Source organism: Gymnoscopelus microlampas (assembly GCF_963454915.1).
Source record: "Gymnoscopelus microlampas genome assembly, chromosome: 9".
In the NCBI taxonomy this organism is placed as follows: domain Eukaryota; kingdom Metazoa; phylum Chordata; class Actinopteri; order Myctophiformes; family Myctophidae; genus Gymnoscopelus; species Gymnoscopelus microlampas.
The window spans coordinates 23,176,922-23,198,134 of NC_139946.1; the positions used below are offsets into that span (position 1 = coordinate 23,176,922).

Genomic DNA, 21,213 nt, shown 5'->3' on the forward strand with positions numbered 1-21,213 from the left:
GAGGGGAAAAAGTAGGGTACTGACTATAGGCCCCCGGGGGGACCCTGGTCAACAAAGTGTATCGGGGGTTAAGTGGTTAATCCACCCATCTGTCCAAACATCGAACCATTTATCCATCTGTCCATCCACCTTTCCATCCATCCATCCATCCAACCAAACCAGCCAATCAAACCAACCAAGTGAACCAACCAACCAACCATCTATCCACCTGTCCGTCTGTCCATTTGTCCATCCATCCATCCGTATGTTCGACCATCCATCCTAGACTCTTCTTCCTCTTGGCTCCCAAGCTGTCAAATAGCCCCTCCCCTCCCCCCTCAGTCAGGACTGCAGACTCAGACTTTACTTGATCACATAATACTGTATGTACATTATTTAGATAGATGTATGCTGTTCACTTGTCCACAGATTCTAGGTATGTTATTTAGACATACGGTTTGATGTTTCCATCCATCCATCTAGCTATTCTCTAACACCTTAGAGAATTATCATCAACTGTAATCTCTAAACCATCTTTTCATACATTAACCACTTGAACCTTAGAATTCCTATTCTGGTGGGAGCATTTGCCAAAAATAGCCGTCTCGTGATAAGCTTGTAGATCGGCTATTTTCGGCAAAAGGTTTGGTGTAGAGGGAGAAGAGCAGACCAAGTACAGAGTAAAAGGTCAAGTTGTCAAGTATTGACGGTGTAAATGTCTGAAAATATGTATTAACATGAATCCAACATATTAGCTATTAGAAAAGATAATGTGTTAACAAACAGACAAACAAAAACATGAATTGACACAATGCTGATGATAGTACTGCAAAAGGTCTACCAAGCTATCTATGACATCTATGAAAAAGTTTAACCTGCAACACAATTCTATACAATATGTAGTGGGGGTTCCTTGCTTCATCCCGTCCTTCACCTTCGTCCCTGCTTCTATCTCTCTCTCAGAAAAACGTTGAAGATCCCTGCTCTAAACTGTTCCAACAGAGTTCGCTCACAACAGTAAATGGAGCGCCTGGTCACAGACCTGACAGTGGGACGAATCATGGATTTGCGAGTGACTTAAATCTTTCTTTTTCTGTCTTTAAGCGCTGAAATCACAAGGGAAACAGCTTTCATTTGCTGTTTAACACAACAGTCCAACTGACATGAGCTACATTACGACTTGACACGCAGATATGTCACTCAGTGTGTGTGTGTGTGTGTGTGTGTGTGTGTGTGTGTATGCATTTTGTCTTGGAGACCGTTTCCCTGCGAGCGTCCTGCGAACCATTCATCAAATATAATTGGGACTGTGCCTTTCCCCCCAACGCGACGCTGCTCTAACAGTTTTCTCCTCCACTGCTGCTAGAGAGGGAGAGGGAGAGCGTTTGTTTGACATTTGTCCATAACATCTGGCCACTGGGGTATTCTTGCTCTACAGCTTATTAACAATGCTACAAGCGCGCACATGTGTTTCCCTTTACGATGCTAAGCAAAGGAACACATCATCCCCAAGTCTGCCACTATCCAGCCACTTCCACAACAATGAGCCCATTCTCTTCTTATTTACTCCCTCTTCCAGTCGGGGAAAGAATGGGCTTTTGACCATGAACACGATGAAATGTGGTCAAACCTGATCTATTGTTGGGGAAATGAGTTTCAAACCCCTCTCCCCCTCTCCCCCTCTCCCCCTCTTTCCAAAACACACACATAGACATACGCACACACCCATACACGAACACACTCACCACCATCACGCACGCACGCACACGCAATTAAGGCAAGTGGACAGAGCTGTGCAGAATAAGTACCAGAGAAGTAATTATTACACCTACTGGCCTATTTGTAAAGCTTATGGTCTCACTGTTGACATTAATCAGCTCATGCTGGGACAGACAGAGCAGTTTATAGGTTTTTGTTTTTTTTCCATACTCATTGAGCCCTCCCCTCTCCCTGCCTCTTTCTCTGTCTCTCTCTCCTCCTCTCTGTCTCTTTCACACTCTGGTAACTTACCTTCCTACGCACCTGCTGCTCTTTGGCAGAGTGGATCTTGACGTGCTTGCGCAGGGAGCTGGGGTCTGTGTAGCGCTTGGTACAGCCAGGGATCTGACACGCATACGGTTTCTACAGAGACACAGGAGTACAGTATGCTATGTTATACATCAATGTATAGGCTTTACAATGTACAGTTAGTCGGTCAGTTTAACCACTTAAGCCCTATATAGTTTGTCGTACGATGAATAGCGAAAGTAGCCGATCTACATGCTCACAACGTGTCACATCGCAACGCGCTATGAGCTTGTAGATCTACTATGTTTGCTCTTTTTTATTTTTTAAATTTCAACATTTTGGAACATTTTCACGTAACACGTGAAAATGTTCCAAAATGTTGTTGGGCATGTCATATTATGTCATGCCCAAAATAGGGATGCCAGGTTCAGGTTGAAACTGGTTAAGACCAGTGTAAACAGTACAAACATCAGCAGAGCTATCACAATCAAACGATAGATTAGTTAGATCATAAAGTCAAGGAGCGAGTTATAAGCACAACAGTCAGGTCAACAGAATACAGTACGTGTTGGAAAATAAATGTTTGAATGAGTCCAAAGATAGAGTCCTACCTTTCAGCTGAGAAAGGCACAAAATGGAAGTAAGAGGAAGAGAGCAAGCAGGAAAAAGAGAAAAAAAGACAAAGACAGTAAATTATAAACATTTCAAGGAGGAGGAAGCCAATTTCCTATAAGACTCCCACTGAGAGAATTTTTACAGCTTCCCATTTCTGATTTTTCATTTTTTTAATCCAGGATTTAATATTTCACAGAGGACAGACATTTTTTCCAGTCTGATTTTTCATGTAGGCCTTTTTTCCCCAACTCCTTGTCCAAGTAATCAAACCCCACCTACTTGGGACACATGATATCAGTATTACCAATGATTGATAGTAGTAATACAGTGTATTTTAGGAAAATGCTGACATTATGGACCAAAGAAATCCCACTAGGAGCTCAGAGATGTCACAGGAAAACTATCCTGTTGTTTCTGAATACTTTTTCAAGTTAAAGCAGGCATGTGAACAAAACCAGAAAGTAACATTTGAAGAAATTGAAATGTTGCAGACCAACAACAGTGTGATACTTTATCTGGGTCTTCTGAGGATGCTCAGTAATTCTAGTGTGTGTGTGTGCGTGCGTGCGTGCGTGCGTGCGTGCGTGCGTGCGTGCGTGCGTGCGTGCGTGCGCGTGTGCATGTGTGTGTGAGTGTGAGAGTGTGTCTGTGTGTCTTCATGCCGGTGGCGAGGGTTTGGGGGCTAGTAATGTAACATAATAATGTAACAGGAATGACATGTATAAAATGGTCACAGACTAAAGTAACAGGAATGACATGTGTAAAACGATTGCACTGTCATGGACTTTCCTCATCGTTTCACGTTCCTCTCATTAACCAAGCAAATACAGCGTGCGGCTCGCTGACGGAGGGATTTTCCCCTCACGCCATCTTTTTTTCATCCTCAGGAATATAAGGTAGCCATTAAAATGTAAGGGGATACGCGTCTTTATTAGCCCGGCCTCCGTACCCCGGCCTTTTCTGTAAATAACACATTGTTATTCCACGGCGCTCTCAGCGCCACTCATCTACGCCATGTTTGTTTTGCTAAGCAACGCACCCCAATACAGTGCAGGACCCGGAGAGGGCGGGGGAGGGGGGGAATGAAACACAACTTATGTCTAGAATACATTTCATTACATTTTGAAAATGATTTTTCCCTTAAGTGTTTCTGGCAGGGCGGGTAGGCAGGCGGCTGGGCAGGCACAGCGAAGGCCCTAACACAGGGTGTTAATGTGAGGCTGTATGCATGGGGGACTCTGATTGGCTGTATCGTTTAGCCTTCTGTGGAAAAAGAGGGCGGAGGTCAGAGGTGTTAAAAATGTAATAAATGTGTTCCTGAATTAAAGGAGGAAGATGCTGACAGAAACATAAAAGTCATCAAGGACTGATCCACACAGTGATGGGTTACTAGTTACTTATTACTCCTTAAAAAGTAATAATTTTACGTTAATTATTACTTGGTACTGTATCAAGAGTGACTATACATTACAAGTTATATTAATATATTCGCTTTGCTAGTAGTTATTTTTTGACAACCTCCTACTATGGCGATTGACTGTGCTCCTCTCCTCTAGCTTGATGGACACATTGTAGCTAGACAAACGATGCAGAGAAAAGAGAGCGCTTTTCTCAGTCAAAAGCAAATCATGTTCATCGTAACGCAGTAATACAGAGATACTTGGATTAATAATTGTAAAATGATTACTGTTTTGGCAAATGTAATAAGCTACACTATTCTTTACTGGGGGAAGTAATAATATCCTACTATAATTCTAGTAACCTCTGTCTGTAGCATAGGTCTGTAGTGGTGGGGTCGCGCTAGGATTTTAATCTGCCGGTCCCAATGTCCGGAAGGATTCAAATTTACCGGACATCTGACAAAAACAACGGTCATAATTATTTTTATGCATTAATGACAAGCAGGTGCGTAAATACAGCCTAACACTTAGGCCTACAGCATTATATTTTGGATTGAGCTATTTGAACATGAACCATCGTAATATACACATTTTATATAGGGTCATCTTACACAAATACATTAATTACCTACATTACCATTTGCGCATGCTGCGTGCGTAATGGTTTCTCAATAATCAATTGCGTTTGTATGCATTTTCTAATCAAAGGGCACTGCACAAAATTGGGCATTTCAGATTAATCCTTCATAATGTGGCTCAGCTGACCTGTTAGGGCAATAAATTATAGACCATTACTCACTCACAGGAGGAGGTTATGCTGTATAGTTAGACAGTGGATGCCGTCCGTGCGTCTATTTGGGACAGCCGTGGGAGAGTTGATGAGTTGTGAGAATCTTGTCGTCTCCTCATAGAGCTATTCAGTTCAAAGTGGTAACGTTTTAACGTGTCCACCTCATAGAGTTAAAAATAGGTCCACGATTATGATTAACGTCATGTTTCACCTCGATGCCATAGTTGCAGTAGCCTATAGCTGTTGTGAAGAGTATTTACGCATCTGTGTTAGATTTCATCTTCAACCTGCACTGTTGTTTAAACTGTAGGGCAACTTGCCAACTTTACTCACAAGTGCCCTTGTATTAGCCTAGTATCTGTGATATATTCTAACTCGTAATGATACAACTTGTGTGTAACTGGCTGTTAAATACACAACTTTATATAATGTAACTTAACCGGACCGCGGTGGCTCTGTCTGTCTGCCGAGACCGCAGTCTGTAACGCAGCAGCAACAACTAGCTCTCTTTTTCCTGTTGTAGGCTACCTGCACAATAAAGTGTCTCCCATTTACCGCCCAATGCAGCACATTTTACCCGTATCTCCCGTATTGTTCAATAAAAAGCATTTTAATCCGATCGCCGGCCATTTTCTCCAACTTTTCTCCGATACTTTCAACCATGCGACACCTAATGGTTGGGAGGTGTATTGCACTCTGATACATTACAAAAAAAAAAAAAAAAAAAAAGAAAATGGCCGGCGATGGGCTTAAAATGCTTTTTATTGAACAATACGGGAGATACGGGTACTTAATGTGGTCCGCATCGCGAGGTAACATCCGTGGCTCTGTGGTAAGCACTTTATATTTGAAATCTGAACGTTTATGTACATGTGAGAGTTGGCAATGTCAACAAATAGAAAACCGCGAAAACCCAGGGGGAACTGGCACCATGACTGTCATGTTTCAGGGCTAGGACTAACGCGACCTCTACCCGGTTCTCCTCAGTGGCTGGACCAATTGCTCTGATTTTGCACACAGCCATTGACCGTTACCATCTGAACTTAACTGTGAAGCCCGTTTTTCAATTTCATCAAATCTCAGCTTCTTATTAGCGTTTATGTGTCAAACAATGTCGCCTCCCGGGTTGCCAGATCATGTGCGCATATCCCCCCACGGATGCGTCGAAATACATGGAGTAACACTGTCTGGACCTACTGTACCTGCTATCACCTGGACATAGAGTGGAGCAGTTTTATTTCAAGATGTCATATAATTTGAATACAGATATAAAGCTTTATAATATGTGAACCATTAATACTGTGCTTTGCTTTGAGGGTGCAACAGTTAATCAAACTAATTGATTAAATTAATTTCAAAAACACCAAAAATAGCAGATCAACAAGCTCACAACGCATCTGCTATTTTCAGTATAGTTATACAACACCATCATACACATAGTATAAAATAGGTCTTAAGTGGTTAGCCAGACTAATCAATTAAGTCAATTATAAAAGATTTCTTTCACAGTGATTTGTTGATATCGTCTCTGTTGGGTGTAAACCTCATACATGTACTGTATGTCCAAAACTGTTACTTTTCAGAATTCAAATTCAAAAACAGCAAAAGTAGCAGATCTACAAGCTCAAAACGTGTCACTTGCACAGCGTTTTGAGCTTTCAGATCTGCTACTTTTGTGTGACACTGTAGTATGATCAAGTAAGGCATTAATTTACGAAAAAACACAAAAGGTTCAAATAGACTGCCCAACAGCGTCGATATATATAGTATAACATTTTTTATATACAAAAAAATCCTGCCCTTCTCGATTATTCTAAAAAGTAATCAATAGAATAATCCCTAAGAAGATCATATATAGTTGCGGCCCTACTTTGCTTACAAAGTAGAGGGGAAAGAATTCCATGTGCTCTGGTAATTCCATCCATATTTCTTAAGACATAAGCACATTGTAGTGTTTGTGGGAACAAACACACACAACATTGTTCTTTTTCACGAGAAAAGCAGAAGCTGCTTTACTTGTGAACGTTTAGCAGAACCAACCACAACTCTTTGGCACAGCCAGACATGTCATCCAAACAGACATCAGACACGTCTTAAACGAGAACAAACGTATGTGTGTGTTAACAATATTGTTGTCTATTCACTCACTACGACATGTTGGTTTTCATCAAAATAACTAGTCGTTTCTAGATGGACAATAACATGTATTAATGTTATGACTTAAATAGTGATGTAAAAAGTATATTTATTTTTGAGAGGTATTGGTGTACCCAATAGTAAACTATAAGTAGTCGAGTCACACTGTTCTTGAGTGATAATGCTAGCAGCTTGGGCGATAATAAAGTGGGTTATTGTAGGACTAGGAATCACAGAGACAGGAGGAGTAGCAGCAGTGGTGGAAAGTAACTAAGTACATTTACCCAAGTACTTTACTTAAGTGCAATTTTGAGGTACTATTACTTTACTTGAGTATTTTTCAAGCTAATCCTTTACTTCATACTTCTACTCCTCTACATCTCAGAGGCAAATATTGTACTTTTTACTCCACAACAATACTTTGAAAAAGGTTTAGGGTTAGTTTAGTTTAAGTTTTGTTTTAGATTATTACAAAACATACATTAACCAATTAAGCCCTATTTATCTATTCAAATATAGCCGATCCCCCAACAGATTTTGAAAAATGTAGAAAACTTGTGAAATGGGCCATTCATGAGTACTTTTTCTTTGGTACTTTAAGTATATTTTGATGCCAGTACTTTTACTTTTAAGTAAACTTTTGAATATAGGAGTTTTCCTTGTAACAGAGTATTTCTACATTGTGTTATTGCTAGTTTTACTTAAGTAAAAACAACCTGAGTACTTCTTCCACCACTGAGTAGCAGCAATAGCTGACTCAAGCTTTCCTATGCTTCCCTTTCCACAGGTTGGAGAAACAGGCAGCGCTCTGTCTGTGGTGAGCCAGCCCCCGCAGTCCAACTGTGTTACGGCCCAAGCTGTGACTCGACCCTAATGGAACTGATCATTTAATGATCTGTGGTGTGTCACAGGTGGTGTGGGGAGAGTGAGAACGCCACACCACTCACCCACTGACAGCTAACAAATTGAAGCGTAACACTGTCGAGCCATGGAAATGAGCACTGAGGCTTAGAATTAAGCGCTGGGGCTTGCATCTTAGCTCTGTGTGTGTGTGTGTGTGTGTGTGTGTGTGTGTGTGTGTGTGTGTGTGTGTGTGTGTGTGTGTGTGTGTGTGTGTGTGTGTGTGTGTGTGCGTGCGTGCGTGTGTGCGTGCATGCGCATGCATGCGTATGTGCGCTGGTGCATGTGTACTGTACGTGCGTTTGTGCATGTATGGGTTTAGCACTACCTTTGAGTGTTATACTCATGAAAACCCACACACGTGTGTGTGTGTCTGTGTGTGTGTGTGTGTGTGTGTGTGTGTGTGTGTGTGTGTGTGTGTGTGTGTGTGTGTGTGTGTGTGTGTGTGTGTGTGTGTGTGTGTGTGTGTGTGTGTGTGCATGCGTTCACGTGCACGCACACACACATGGCAGGCACCAGGGAAGGGCTTGGGTCAATTCACATTCAATTCAGTCTATTTAAAAATGTCAAAAGCAACCTTCGTTCTCAATTAGTTTCTGCACTGGTTGTGTATAAGAACTTTCCAACCTTCTATGGGCAACATTTTTTCAATAGTTGAAATGAAAATGCACTCTGAGTCTCACCATTGATTGAATTGAAAGTGAATTAAAACTGGCCCTGATACACATACGGTACATATGCATACTACACACACACACACACACACACACACACACACACACACACACACACACACACACACACACACACACACACACACACACACACACACACACACACACACACACACACTGAGATCATAATTCCAGGTTTCCTGCAGAGCATCCCTCCATCAATACAGTGACTTATTTTACCCACTGACTTGCCCAGACCGTTCTCTCACAGTAAAATCGTCAGTGTCTATTTAACTCTGAACATGTAAAAATGGACCCAAATGAACCCATAAGGATCCATTTGGGCCCATTCAGGGGATTTCACAGTGCAGAACATCTGCTGCAAAGACTCTGTGTTTACAACATGTCCAAGCCACTAAGACATTGATCTACTGTGGGGTGACAGTGGGAGGTGTCAGACAGACAGACAGACAGACAGACAGACAGACAGAGGTGTGAGGAGAGGGAGAAAGTGAGAGGGGAGGTCGAGAAAGACAGAGAGACAGACAGACAGACAGACAGAGAGAGAGAGAGAGAGAGAGAGAGAGAGAGAGAGAGAGAGACACAGAGACAGACAGAGAGACAGAGAGACAGAGAGAGAGACTGAGTCAGAGAGAAGGAGAGAGAGAGGAGGCTGTGGTGCTGACCGTGTCCAGGTGGGTGCGCTGGTGCTTGGCCCGGTCGCTGGAGTTGCTGAAAGCTTTCTGGCAGCCAGGGTGCTGGCACAGGTAGGGCTTCTCTCCTGTGTGGCTCCGCAAGTGAATCTTCAGGTTCTCCAGACGGGAGAAGGCCTTGTTGCAGCCCTCGAACTGCAGAGGAGGACAGAGGTGCACACACACCCACCCATCCACACACAGAGAGAGAGAGAGAGAGAGAGAGAGAGAGAGAGAGAGAGAGAGAGAGAGAGAGAATTAGATCAATGAGGGCAAGGATGGTAAACACACAGCCACAATGTGGGCTCTATGTACATGCACCTCTGTGACTCAGAATGGAGCCTTCCCACTCTTCCCCTGTGTCCCTTGATCAGACGCATGCACACGCACACACACACACACACACACACACACACACACACACACACACACACACACACACACACACACACACACACACACACACACACACACACACACACACACACACACACACACACACACACACACACACACACACACACACACACACACACACACACACACACAGCTGTGGGAGCTCACTCTACACCGTGGCTCTCCAGCACAAGAGAACGTGCGCACCTCGGCCATGGAAAACGGAGAGGCGTTCGAGAACACGGGGCAGCAATAATGGTCAGTTTTTTTCCACCCTCTTGAATTACGCAGCCGTTCCGACGGACCTTTGTTGAAAAGCCATTAGCTCGAGAGCGACACGTCCGCTCGTGAGGTGGAAGCTGGGCTCCACACCCGCCTGCCCCCGAGCGTGGCGGGCCGGGTCTGGTAAATTACAGGAGAAACTTTAGTCTGCCGTACGGCAGCCATTAATGGGGTGTAATGCATAGCGCAAGAGTGTCCTGTCCTGTTCAGTTGTGCATGGTGCATTAGATAGACAAGTGACAGTGACGGTAAACAAGCTTCTTCTTCTCATCCTGACCCGGCCAGCTCGGGCCCATTTGATCCCGACCACTCAGCCAATGAACACCACAGATTTGCTAACACACACATTATTCATGGGGCTGCTCGCATGTCCACTCCCTCCGCTCCTAAGTGGAAAACATTGCCGTTTGGCTGACAAGGCACCTCCCTCTCAAGAAGAACCCCCTGTACATGTTACTGTATATACAGCGATTAAGTGTATGGGTGCACCACAGTACAGTACATATTACAGACACGATGGCTCAGTGTAACGTATATCCGCCCAAGGTTAATCCCACTCATGTATTCAGTTAGCTGCACTAGTTTGACATCAATACCCAGTCTTGACTGCTGCGGGTTCACAACAATGGGAGCCAGTGGCCATGGAGGAGCTCACATCGGGGGCTCTTCTCCTGCACTGTCACTTGACCTGTCACCCTATCTGAGGGCTCCAGATGCATGGCTTGTATGCACCGATCAGGAGCCACAGGAGCATGGAAGACAGGAAGGATGGAGGTGGAGAAGAGATGAGCAGAGAAGAGAAAAGAAAAGAAGAGAGAGAGAGAGAGAGAGAGAGAGAGAGAGAGAGAGAGAGAGAGAGAGAGAGAGAGAGAGAGAGAGAGAGAGAGAGAGAGAGAGAGAGAGAGTGTTAGGGAAGCTTTGCTAATGTGCTGATGTGGTAAAATGCATGATGAAGTGGTAGATGAGGAAGGGGGAAGATGCAATCAAGCGAGTACAACAGCAGGGGATGGGCATCATTATGGCCATTATAATATTCTATATTGGATCATCTCAAACATAGCCTCAGACAACAACAACAGTCTAATCACACTCATGATATATAAAAATTGCATGTTACCATAACAACCCTGATAAACAAACTGTAGCAGTTGTTTGTTGGTGTAATAAAGTGGTTACCAAGACAACATATCTTTTGTTTGATGCTTTTATCGAAGTAACACGATGGGGTCTAATGATGGTGTGGCTTGACATGAATACGTTTGAGAACCACTGATATAGCAACAGTTTTCAGAAAACTGTTAGGATTTAGAAGACATTTTAGAATCGGCTTCAGGTCTTAATGGGTTAAACCCTGTATACATCAGTAGACCGCAGGGGGGTCTATAATTGCCCCCCCCCCCCCCCCCCCCCTCCTTTTTGCCCTCTACACCAAATCTCGTTGCCGAATATAGCCGGTCTACAAGTTCACAATGTGTCGCATTGCCACGCATTGTAAGCCTCCCCGAAAATGCCTACTGATGTAGCTACAAAACTGCCTCCTGACCGGTGTAAAAGGGCTAAATGTAACCACCATGTCGCGGTCACAGAGGTGCTGCAGGTGCTGCCTGCGGTCCACTGGATCCTGACCTTTAGTGAAGCCTGCTGACAAGAGGTTGGGTTACGGAGAAGGAGAGAGTGACACCATTCTTCTAATGGGCCTTCAGCCTCATCTGGGCTTAGTGTTCATCCTGGCCTCCTTCATTCACTCAGACACAACGCAGGCAGGGCCTTCTATTCAACGCCGCTCCATTTAATACGGACGAAACCTAAGCCTGTCAGGTTAGAGCTGTGTCAGGTGACCTGACGGCACTGTGTGTGCGTGCGCGCATGTGCGTGTGTGTGTGTGAGAGAGAGAGAGAGAGAGAGAGAGAGAGAGAGAGAGAGAGAGAGAGAGAGAGAGACTAAAACCTAATAATAAGATCAGTTCTTGTCAGCAAGCGACGCCGTCGATGGAGTATAAATGATGCCCCTATTCTGGGGTTGAACATTCAGCACAAAATAGTGGATCTGCTATTTTCGGCAAAGATATTTAGTGTAGAGGAGGGAACGAGCGAACCAAGTACAGAGCTAACCCTGGTTAAGTTGACTAAGTATTGAGGGTTTAAGTGGTTAAAAGGAACAATCACAATTTTAAACTTTAGCCAACAGTGCTGTGCTAAAAAGTTTACTGCAGTGATGTCACTCACTGGAGTAAATTCTGTTAATGTGAAAAATATAACCCTTACTATCTGGGCTTTAGCTGCTACCCTCAGTGGGCCTGACATTGTCCATGTTTACACCAAAATAGCGATATCTTGACTTCAGAAAATATGACTCACAAGTCACAACTCAGGTTGATGTAATAGCGGCCATTGATCGTATGGGCGTGCCAGCCCAATGCCTGCCCGCAGAATGCATCATGGGAATTAGAGGAACACAGAGAAAAGTTAAGACAAACAGTAAGGGGGAATTTTCTCTGTCAATGTGAATTGTATCACAAATATTGTTGTTTCTCCAGACAATGACAACCAACAATTAACTGAAATGCACTTTAAAAGCGTCATAGTGTGTCTTTAACCATTTAAGCCCTAAATACTTAGTTGTACAACAAATACAAAAATGGCCCATCAACAAAAAAATTTTTAAAGTTTCACATTTAATGACATGCCGAAAATAGGGACGCCAGGTTCAATGCGGTTAAACTGTCCACTTATGGCAAGGTACAGTGAAACAAAAGTTGTTATGATGGTTTTGAGGCAAACTCTTTGGAAACTACGTGTTCAGACACGGGCATCGTACATGAGTGACTGCTAATGCCATGCAGACACACGAACAATAACAATACAGGAACAATAACAGACACATTGTAGATAATACAGACATAAATACAGACACGCACGATATCAGACACCAACGCAAACTTCACAAATCAGCAGCCTTGAGGCGGTAGGTTGGAATGTGGGGAGAGCAAGGGAAAACATCAGTTATGAACCCATGTCAGATGGTCTGTCAGACCATAGATCTCACCCGTGTCATGAGATACTGTATACTCTGCTCTGTGATGGCCGGCCCACCCTGCTGCATTCAACATACACACAAAGACATACGTACGTACGTACGTACAGTCTCGCACATTGACACGAGGGAACACACATTTACAGTAAGGACACATACATACACACGCACACAAGTGCACATGCATGTGTGTACACAACGCACATGCACACGCACACACACACACACACACACACACACACACACACACACACACACACACACACACACACACACACACACACACACACACACACACACACACACACACACACAGAGGTATGGAAAATATCTAAGTGTCAAAGCACACAATGTAGAGCAGAAGCATATTATTCTAAAGCTAGGGCTAATCAAGTGAGCAGGACGGAAAGTAAGACAGGGAGTGAGCGAGAGCGCAGGGGGAAAGTTTAATAAAACTCAGAGAGCGTGGGGAACATCCATACAGGCATGCCAGTCCGGACAGACACGGTTCACGCTGACTCCTGAAATATGGCGCCGAGCGCTCGAGTTTTGAAAACAAACACGGGCATTATCGACGCGCCAAAATGTGTGTATTTATGTATAAGGGAAATAATCACTCTTTTCATTGCTTTCTTTTCCGCAATACAAATTTGAGGCTAAATTAGAGTTAGGGGGCTGTGGAGGAAAGCGTGTTAATCGTGTAGAGTGTGTTATTATTCAGAGAGGTGGGCTGGCACAGAGACAAGCGAGCATGAAGTTTTCCTGCCTGCTGGGGGAACTAATGGTAAATGCCACTTCTGGGCAAACGGGTATTACTCACAGGAGGACCTGCATGGGACATTTTATGCCAAAGTAAGGTGTTTTAGTGTAATGGCCAATATGCCAGCTAAAATGGCACCACCGTTTAGTGGTTTCAGTGAGCGTCTAGGGTCTACTTAGTTTGGAATTGGGGAATGTTGGTCAAATGAAACATGATATTTGTGTTATTTGTTTTAAGGCTGTGCAAAAGCAGACAACATTTTTACCCCTGGATTGTCTTCTCTACAAATATTCTACTAATATTCAGTGTTTCTTTACAGGTCAATGTCTAATATACAATAATATAGCACTAATGCTATCAATGCTAGGGGTTTGAATTCCGCTCAAGTTAGAAATGTATACAGTCATTGTGCTGACATATGGTCTGAATAAGGTCTAGTCAATTTTAGCTGAAGACTATGTGCAATGTGCTTCAGACTAAAAGACAAAAAAGAATTATTCACAACACAAACATCCGTATACAGTACAGCCATTGCCCCCGTCCACCCACCACCACACCCACAAAAGTATTTATAAACCCCACCCATCCACAATTCAAACCATACAACATTAAGGACTCCCCATGTACGCACACACCACACACACACACACACACACACGCGCACGCGCACACGCACACGCGCACACGCACACGCACACGCACACAGCACAACTAACCATCAGTAAGGTTGTTCAAGAAAGTAGGATCATAGTAACTAAATGCACCTTCACAACATGTGAAGGTTTATAGGAAGTGAGCAGGTGAGAGATATATTTAGGAGGTAGACTATTTAAAGCTTTGAGAATAATACGTTTTTTGAAATAAATTCTCTATTGCAGTGGTTTTAAATAATTAAGGACCCCCACAATTCTGAGAGCATACAAATGGACCAATAAGGATCCATTTAGTTCATTTGTATGCTCTCAGAGTTACATACCTGTAAGGGTCCATTTGGGTTTGGGACCCCTTTGAGAACCACTACTCTATTGCACATAGGAAGTCCAGTAAAAAGAGCATTATAGCAATCTAACCTGTTGGAGACAAAAGCATGGAACCGTTTTTCAGTGACAGACTAAACAAGAAGCTTATTACTTTGTGTCCAGTTGTCACAAAATCCCACGGCACACCTGGACTTGTCTAATGGCACACACATCGTTTGGGAACCTGAGATCTAGTTGAAGATCTTCATTCTCACCACAGAGATACTGAAAATACGTAGACACCTTATTGGCCACTGGGCCGCACGTCAACACCGCCCCAATATTATGTAAGCCAGCTTGCCATAACTCCACTGCAAGAAATTAGAGTCGTATATAAGTACCTGAGGCTAAAACGTTTTTCTGTTTTATAACCATTACAGTTTACTGTCTATGCAAGATGTGATGTTTTGGTATGAATCCCCACATTTTTTATTTAACCAAGTATCCTATATCAAAACATAACAACATCTAAGACATCTGTAACAAACCAAACCGTGTGGAAGTTGGTTGAGAATTCAGGGAGCTATGATGATTGTAATTGTGGAGAAACCTGCCGCTTCAATAGACATATTGTACATGGGGCATACATGCATTAGGAGGCAAGGCTCTCCTTGCTAAATATATGCGATTATGCATCGCTCCAATGAACAGCAGTGGCCAATGAGGTATCTATGTTTATACAGTATAGCTATGATTCTCACTTTCTGTGATTCACTTGTCACACACAGATGAGGGATAGAATCAAGTTGAGAGGAGACACCTGTTTTAACTCTGGTTCTCTGTTTTCATGAAGTAGGTTGACTTTATGCCACTAGATTGTTCCTTCTTTGTAGTCATTCAAATGACGTCGGTTTTTTCACATCTTGTCTTGTTTGAGTTGTGTCTTAAATGAATCTAATGAGTTCATCGTTTTCATCTCCATTTCGGTATTTCGGTGATCTCACTGACCCATGAAGATTGTCGCCCTTTATTGTTTCAAGTTTCCTAGAACTCTCCGTTTTTGATTTTTCAGTAAGCAATACCTCTAAATCCAAAGAACATTTGTTCAAAGTCTATTGATTGGAAGTCCTGTGGGAAAGCGTTGTTGTCGTCTGTACTCAGACAGCGTTACAGCATGCCACAACAATCTTGTTTCTTGTTTCCTTAAATCTTCAAGTTCAAAAAACCTTAATTTAATATCAGTACCATGGTCTTTGGACCCAATTTTCAAATGCAGTGTTGGGAAACAGAATACTCTTTTACACATCTTTGTCAGTATAGAAACATGTCATTCATTTTTATTTTTATTTTGGCATATATTGTGTCTATCTAACATCTAACTATGTCGCATATCCATTGTGACCACGGATATGCTCTAAAAGTGTGAAAAACATATTTTTAGTTTTAGTCTTAAAGTAAGAGTATTCTTCAGAGAGGTGGGGAAAACATTAGACTGATACATTCCCCAAATGGCAGACGTACAGTATGTTAAAATGACACCCGTAAGTGTGTGCCCTGTATGATTTTAACTTGGAGGTGGCTGGACTTAGTTTGAATCAGTTTTGATGAACACAAACCATGGACTGTAGTCGTCCTCAAACAGGAGGGTATAAACAGCCCGTGGTGGGTGAAGCGCCTGAAACCACACAGGACAGATATTACCTTTGATATTATCTATGAAAACAGTTTAGACGGCGCTAATCACATTAATTGCTTTAAACATGTTTGGCTTTCCCCCCCTTTTGAATGCTCGCGTTGCGTCTAAGGTAAACCGGCAGATCACCGCACACACTTGAGTGGCGCTGGCATCAGTTTGAGCAGCGTTTGACACCGCCTCGGTCCGGAGACGGGGGGCTCAGGAGTTTGGTAAACATTGGGGGTGACAGTGCGTCTTGACACGGTTGAAACAGGTCTGAAAGGGGTATGAGGGGCCGAACGGCGTTAAGGGGGGGCTGATGGGGTGGGCTGGTTAGCCGATCACAACAGACAGATTATGGACCCGGCATGCTGGGCCGCGGAGGTGCGGCCCGCCTGAGGCCTCCATGGGAAATGATTCCTGACTGGCAGGGAGAAGGCCAAACAGTGTTGAGGCTAAAAGGCAGCAGTGTAGTGAGTTCTCCTCACAAGCAGCGGCTCATTAGCAGCCTGCGGGAGCGGCAGATGATGGGAACAAACTGCCCGTTATGGAGAGGGGTGAGTGGGGCCATGGCTGCTGACATCCAGGACAGTGAATCTGATGGAAAATGTTACGAGGACAGACAGATGCCTGTCTAAAAAAAAAGGTATCAAGCCGGCGGTCCTTGAAATGAAAAAGGATCACTGGGATAGTGATAGAGAAAGATAGAAAGTAGAGTGGTTTGGAGAGGGACACAGACAAGAGTGGGAGGGAGAGAGAACAAAAGAGAGAAGAAGAAAAGAAAGAGTAGGAACAAAGGTAAGACAAGAGTTTCCTCCAGAGGTTCCCCTCCTTGGAAAAAGTATCTGTCTCTGCTTCTTTATAGCCGAGGTCATCACCGGTAGGACTCATATTTTTCCCAAGAATAAACTCCAAGATTCTCTCCCCTGACAGCCTCGAGACTTCCTAGGGCTGCCGCAATGGACGCCAGGGAATCCTTTGATATCTCCTTCAGCACAGTAATATTTCTCTCCAGCCTGGGAAGTAATTGCGGTACAGGGCTTACGACTAACGACTGGTGGCTCGGATTAAATTGTTTGGCTGCTAACTAGCATGAAATCCACTATTACTCATGTTTAGAGGGCCCCACTGTAAAAAGCTAAAAGTACTCAGGGTCTTAACAAGCTCCATCAGTTTTCCGCTTTGATTAGTTTTAGCTAATGCATCCCGGCTACTTAATTGGCAAAGCTGGCGTTCAGTACAAGGTGGTGACTGCGAGGGCGCTGGAGAGAGGAAATGCTGTGCAAAGGAAAACATGTTATAAAGTTATACAGGCTGCTTAACCTGCTTTTGAATATTGTTGCTGTCGGGCGGAGCTCTTGTCAATACTTTTCATTGGTTAAATATTTTTGAAACCCAGACAGAAATAACAACTTTCACTTTCAAAATCTTTAGAAAATCGCGAAAATAGCAATCTGCAAGCTCACAACGCGCTGCATCATGACGTGCTGAGCTTGTAGACCGGCTATTTTCACTTATTTCGCACAACACTCTTGTATGACGAAATGGAGCATTCATTTAAAAAAAAAAACTAAAAGTTGAAATATGGACATACAAAGCTTCTGCCTGACAGCAACCATATTTATACTTAATATATGTGTATGAAAGAGCTGGTGGAAGTGAGTTGGTTTATCATAAGGTGTCTTTTCTCTGCTCTGACCGATGAGGAAAACCACCAACACTTTAGGATCTGTTCTGAGGGGAGCTTGTGGAGCGCAGCGCTCTGGCTGCGGCTGGGAGGGACATGTGTATTTAATCTGCCTGCCTTCAAATGCCCCGTGGCAACCACAGCAAAGAGCAGAAAAACGTAAATGGATGAAATTATATCCATATGATCCAACAGGACAGCTAAGGAGAGGCAGGTTTCTCATGCGCTTCGTCAGGATACAAAATTAAACACAGCTTGGCTAAAACATTCGCATTACATAGTTTACACATATCATTTCCACAGCCAAGCGAGACCCTTTTAGCGGCCAGCCTCATCTGTTGCAAATAGCGGCCTAATTTGAATCAAAGATAGCAAAGCTTTTTCTTTTCCATCTCTCCAAACTTGATGGAGATGAATTCACGCACACTTACTTAGTTTTTTCCTTCCTGCACACTCACACTCTCTCACACACACACACACACACACACACACACACACACACACACACACACACACACACACACACACACACACACACACACACACACACACACACACACACACACACACACACACACACACACACACACACACACACACACACACACACACACACACGCACACACACACACACCCCTTCCTCCTCCCACATTTTGAGAAGCCTTGATTTATGAATGGTGAGATATGAGTACACACAGCAAATGACTAAAAGCCCAGGACTGTTGTCCAGATGGGAATGAACAAGCGAGCGACAGAGCGCTAGCTCAGCCGATAAATTGGTGGGAGGAAGTAGTCATGTAAATGACTAAAGAAATTGTTCTGAACAGCCATTTTGCACTCATGCCCCGCATAGTTTGGGGGGCCAGATTAAAAACTATGCAGGATGGCACAACAGGAAGCGCTCCTATGATGACTAAATGAGGCTGCTGCCCATAATGAGCCGGCCCCAGCTGGTTTGTTCCTCTTAGCCAGGCTGTTTGATGGAGATTGAGGAGGAAGTGCGATGATGGATCTAAACCCCTTGTTACGTTGCAGAGGCCCTGGCACAGCGCTAGTCCTGCTGGCTGCACAACAATGTGGCGAGGCTTCATGGAAGCACTTAACCTGCTGCGATTCAGGGGCCTGCATTCAAATGTCTACCGGCTCTGCGGCCCTGCATCACATTAGGAGGGCTAAGATGTGATTTCCTCCTGAACCAGCCAGCCCGGGTTTACCGGTTCACCAGGTTGAGGGAAGGAGGAAAATAGGGTCAACTTCTTAAAGAGAGGAAAAAGAATGAAAGGAAAAGGGATATCTCTTGTGTGTTATCATACAGCGCTAGCAGTGAACTGAACCAACTTCCATCCCAGGTTCCCCGGTTTTCCCCTCTCAGCATATTGAATTTTCATTGTGGTCAAGTGGCACAGGTTGTCTAGAAGTTATTGTTGCCTGTAAGAAAACGGGCCAACTTATGCAGTTCCCCCTTTGAGTCTCACTCACCGTCTAGCAAAGACTGGATCAAGTTTCAGTCAAGTGACCTGTCGGATCCACGTCAAGACTACTCAATAGGAATGGACAGTGTTTGGACATACACTGATACTCAGCATACAGCAGTTGGGTTACATTTTCAGTGCAAAACTTTGTATCTTGGACATTGGTTTAAAAAAAATAGCATACATTTTTGGGGGGTGACATTTAAATTGTAATAACTACGTTTTAGTGCTCGCACTTGGGCTGGATATTTACTGGATATAAGTACTATTGTGTTTTAGTGAAAGGATCCCGCAACCTGTTGTTCTCTGACAGGCCACTGTAACAGTCCCCTGCCTTTGTCTGACAAGTGACAGTGTGTGCCCACTACAGTAGCTACCCTAACCATTTCTAATGGCTAATTAGAGTGCATCACAAAGCTCTCAGTGCCGTGGCCATTAGTAACCATCAAGGCATTAATTATAAACTCATTCATGTAACCCGAGGCCACTGTGAAAAAGACAGACTGGGGGGGAATGCAATGAAAAATCCTAAACACGATCTGTGCTCTGAGACGGCGCCTGGACTGATGTTACTGGCAGTCAATACAGGATCCTGTTTGACGAGCGTGCTGGCCGCTGCCGCGGCTGACACCAGGGGTTCAATCTGTCCTGCCCCTCTCACTCACACCTGCTTCCATTCTATCTCTCTCTCTGTCTGTCTCTTCGTCTATCTGGCAAAAGGACCTCTTCCTTCAGCCATACAATAGAGTGCTACAAACCTGAATGGACTCCATGACTCCATTTGATACCAGCGGTGTTTATGGATGACGGATAGCACTTCATCTACGATCACTGTGCACAATGAGAATATGTTTAATTCATCAATTGATCGGCTTTATTACTCCTTTGTTGGGACGATTATCTGATATAATCCAGTGTGATGGTTGGCTCTGTGTGTAAGCAGCTTTCTCTCCTCACTTGTCTTCTCCATCACGTTCTCCATCTTTCAGTGCTCTGTTATTCATTCAGGTTGTATTCCCAGCCTCTACCGTTCAGTCACATTTATTGTCCCTGTCTTCACCACCCCTTGCTCTCTACCAAATTTACATTTCCACTTTAGGCATTTAGTTGTCACTCTCATTCAGAGCAAATTGACAGTGCAAAAGCAGAATAAGCTTACGGTCCTAGGTTGCTAGGAATAAAGAAGGGAGTATTTGCTGGTCCCCGGGAGAGGGGCAATTACATTTCTGCGTTCACCCAGCTGATGGCTGAGCAGATTAGCGCATGAGAGGGTTGTAAGGGGTTAAGTGTCTTGCTCAGGGTCCCTGACACACATGTCCCTGACATGAGCGTCCGGTCGAACCGGTGACACGGTCCCACGCGGCCTCTCTACCCACACTCAACTATTGAACTTTGCTGGTATTTAACGTGAATCCTGTCACGCCAGCCTACAGTATGTGTAGTTTTACATGGCGAATTTCCAGCCTCAGCGCCCAGCACACTGAACACATTGAGAAGTGTGAGGAGTGTTTTCACATGTCCTCCTCAAAATAGAATGATAGAATTCACGTTAAATATTGGCAATGTTCCCCTTTAAGTTCCTAGGTTGCCAACATTACATGCAGCCAAAAATAAGGAAGCCAAGGGTCAAAGTCGTACTAACTCCCCAGACAACAGAAACAGGTCTTCACAATGATCAGGTATGATGAAGAAGTGCTAGGTTAAAAGAAACAAGAGCCCTTCTTTGGTTTTTGGCCCGCCATTCCTTGTCCACACA

General features: G+C 43.9%; 1 protein-coding gene across 1 annotated transcript in view; it reads right to left on the minus strand.

The window, feature by feature from the left end:
- glis1b (GLIS family zinc finger 1b) overlaps nt 1-21,213 on the minus strand; it is a 100,518-nt gene that overhangs the window by 24,519 nt on the left and 54,786 nt on the right. The window contains exons 5-6 of the mRNA XM_084066028.1: nt 9,188-9,349; nt 1,990-2,100 (exon numbers count right to left, since the gene is read on the minus strand). Coding sequence (XP_083922154.1) covers nt 1,990-2,100; nt 9,188-9,349 — 273 coding nt within the window. The remainder of the gene's footprint in view (nt 1-1,989; nt 2,101-9,187; nt 9,350-21,213) is intronic.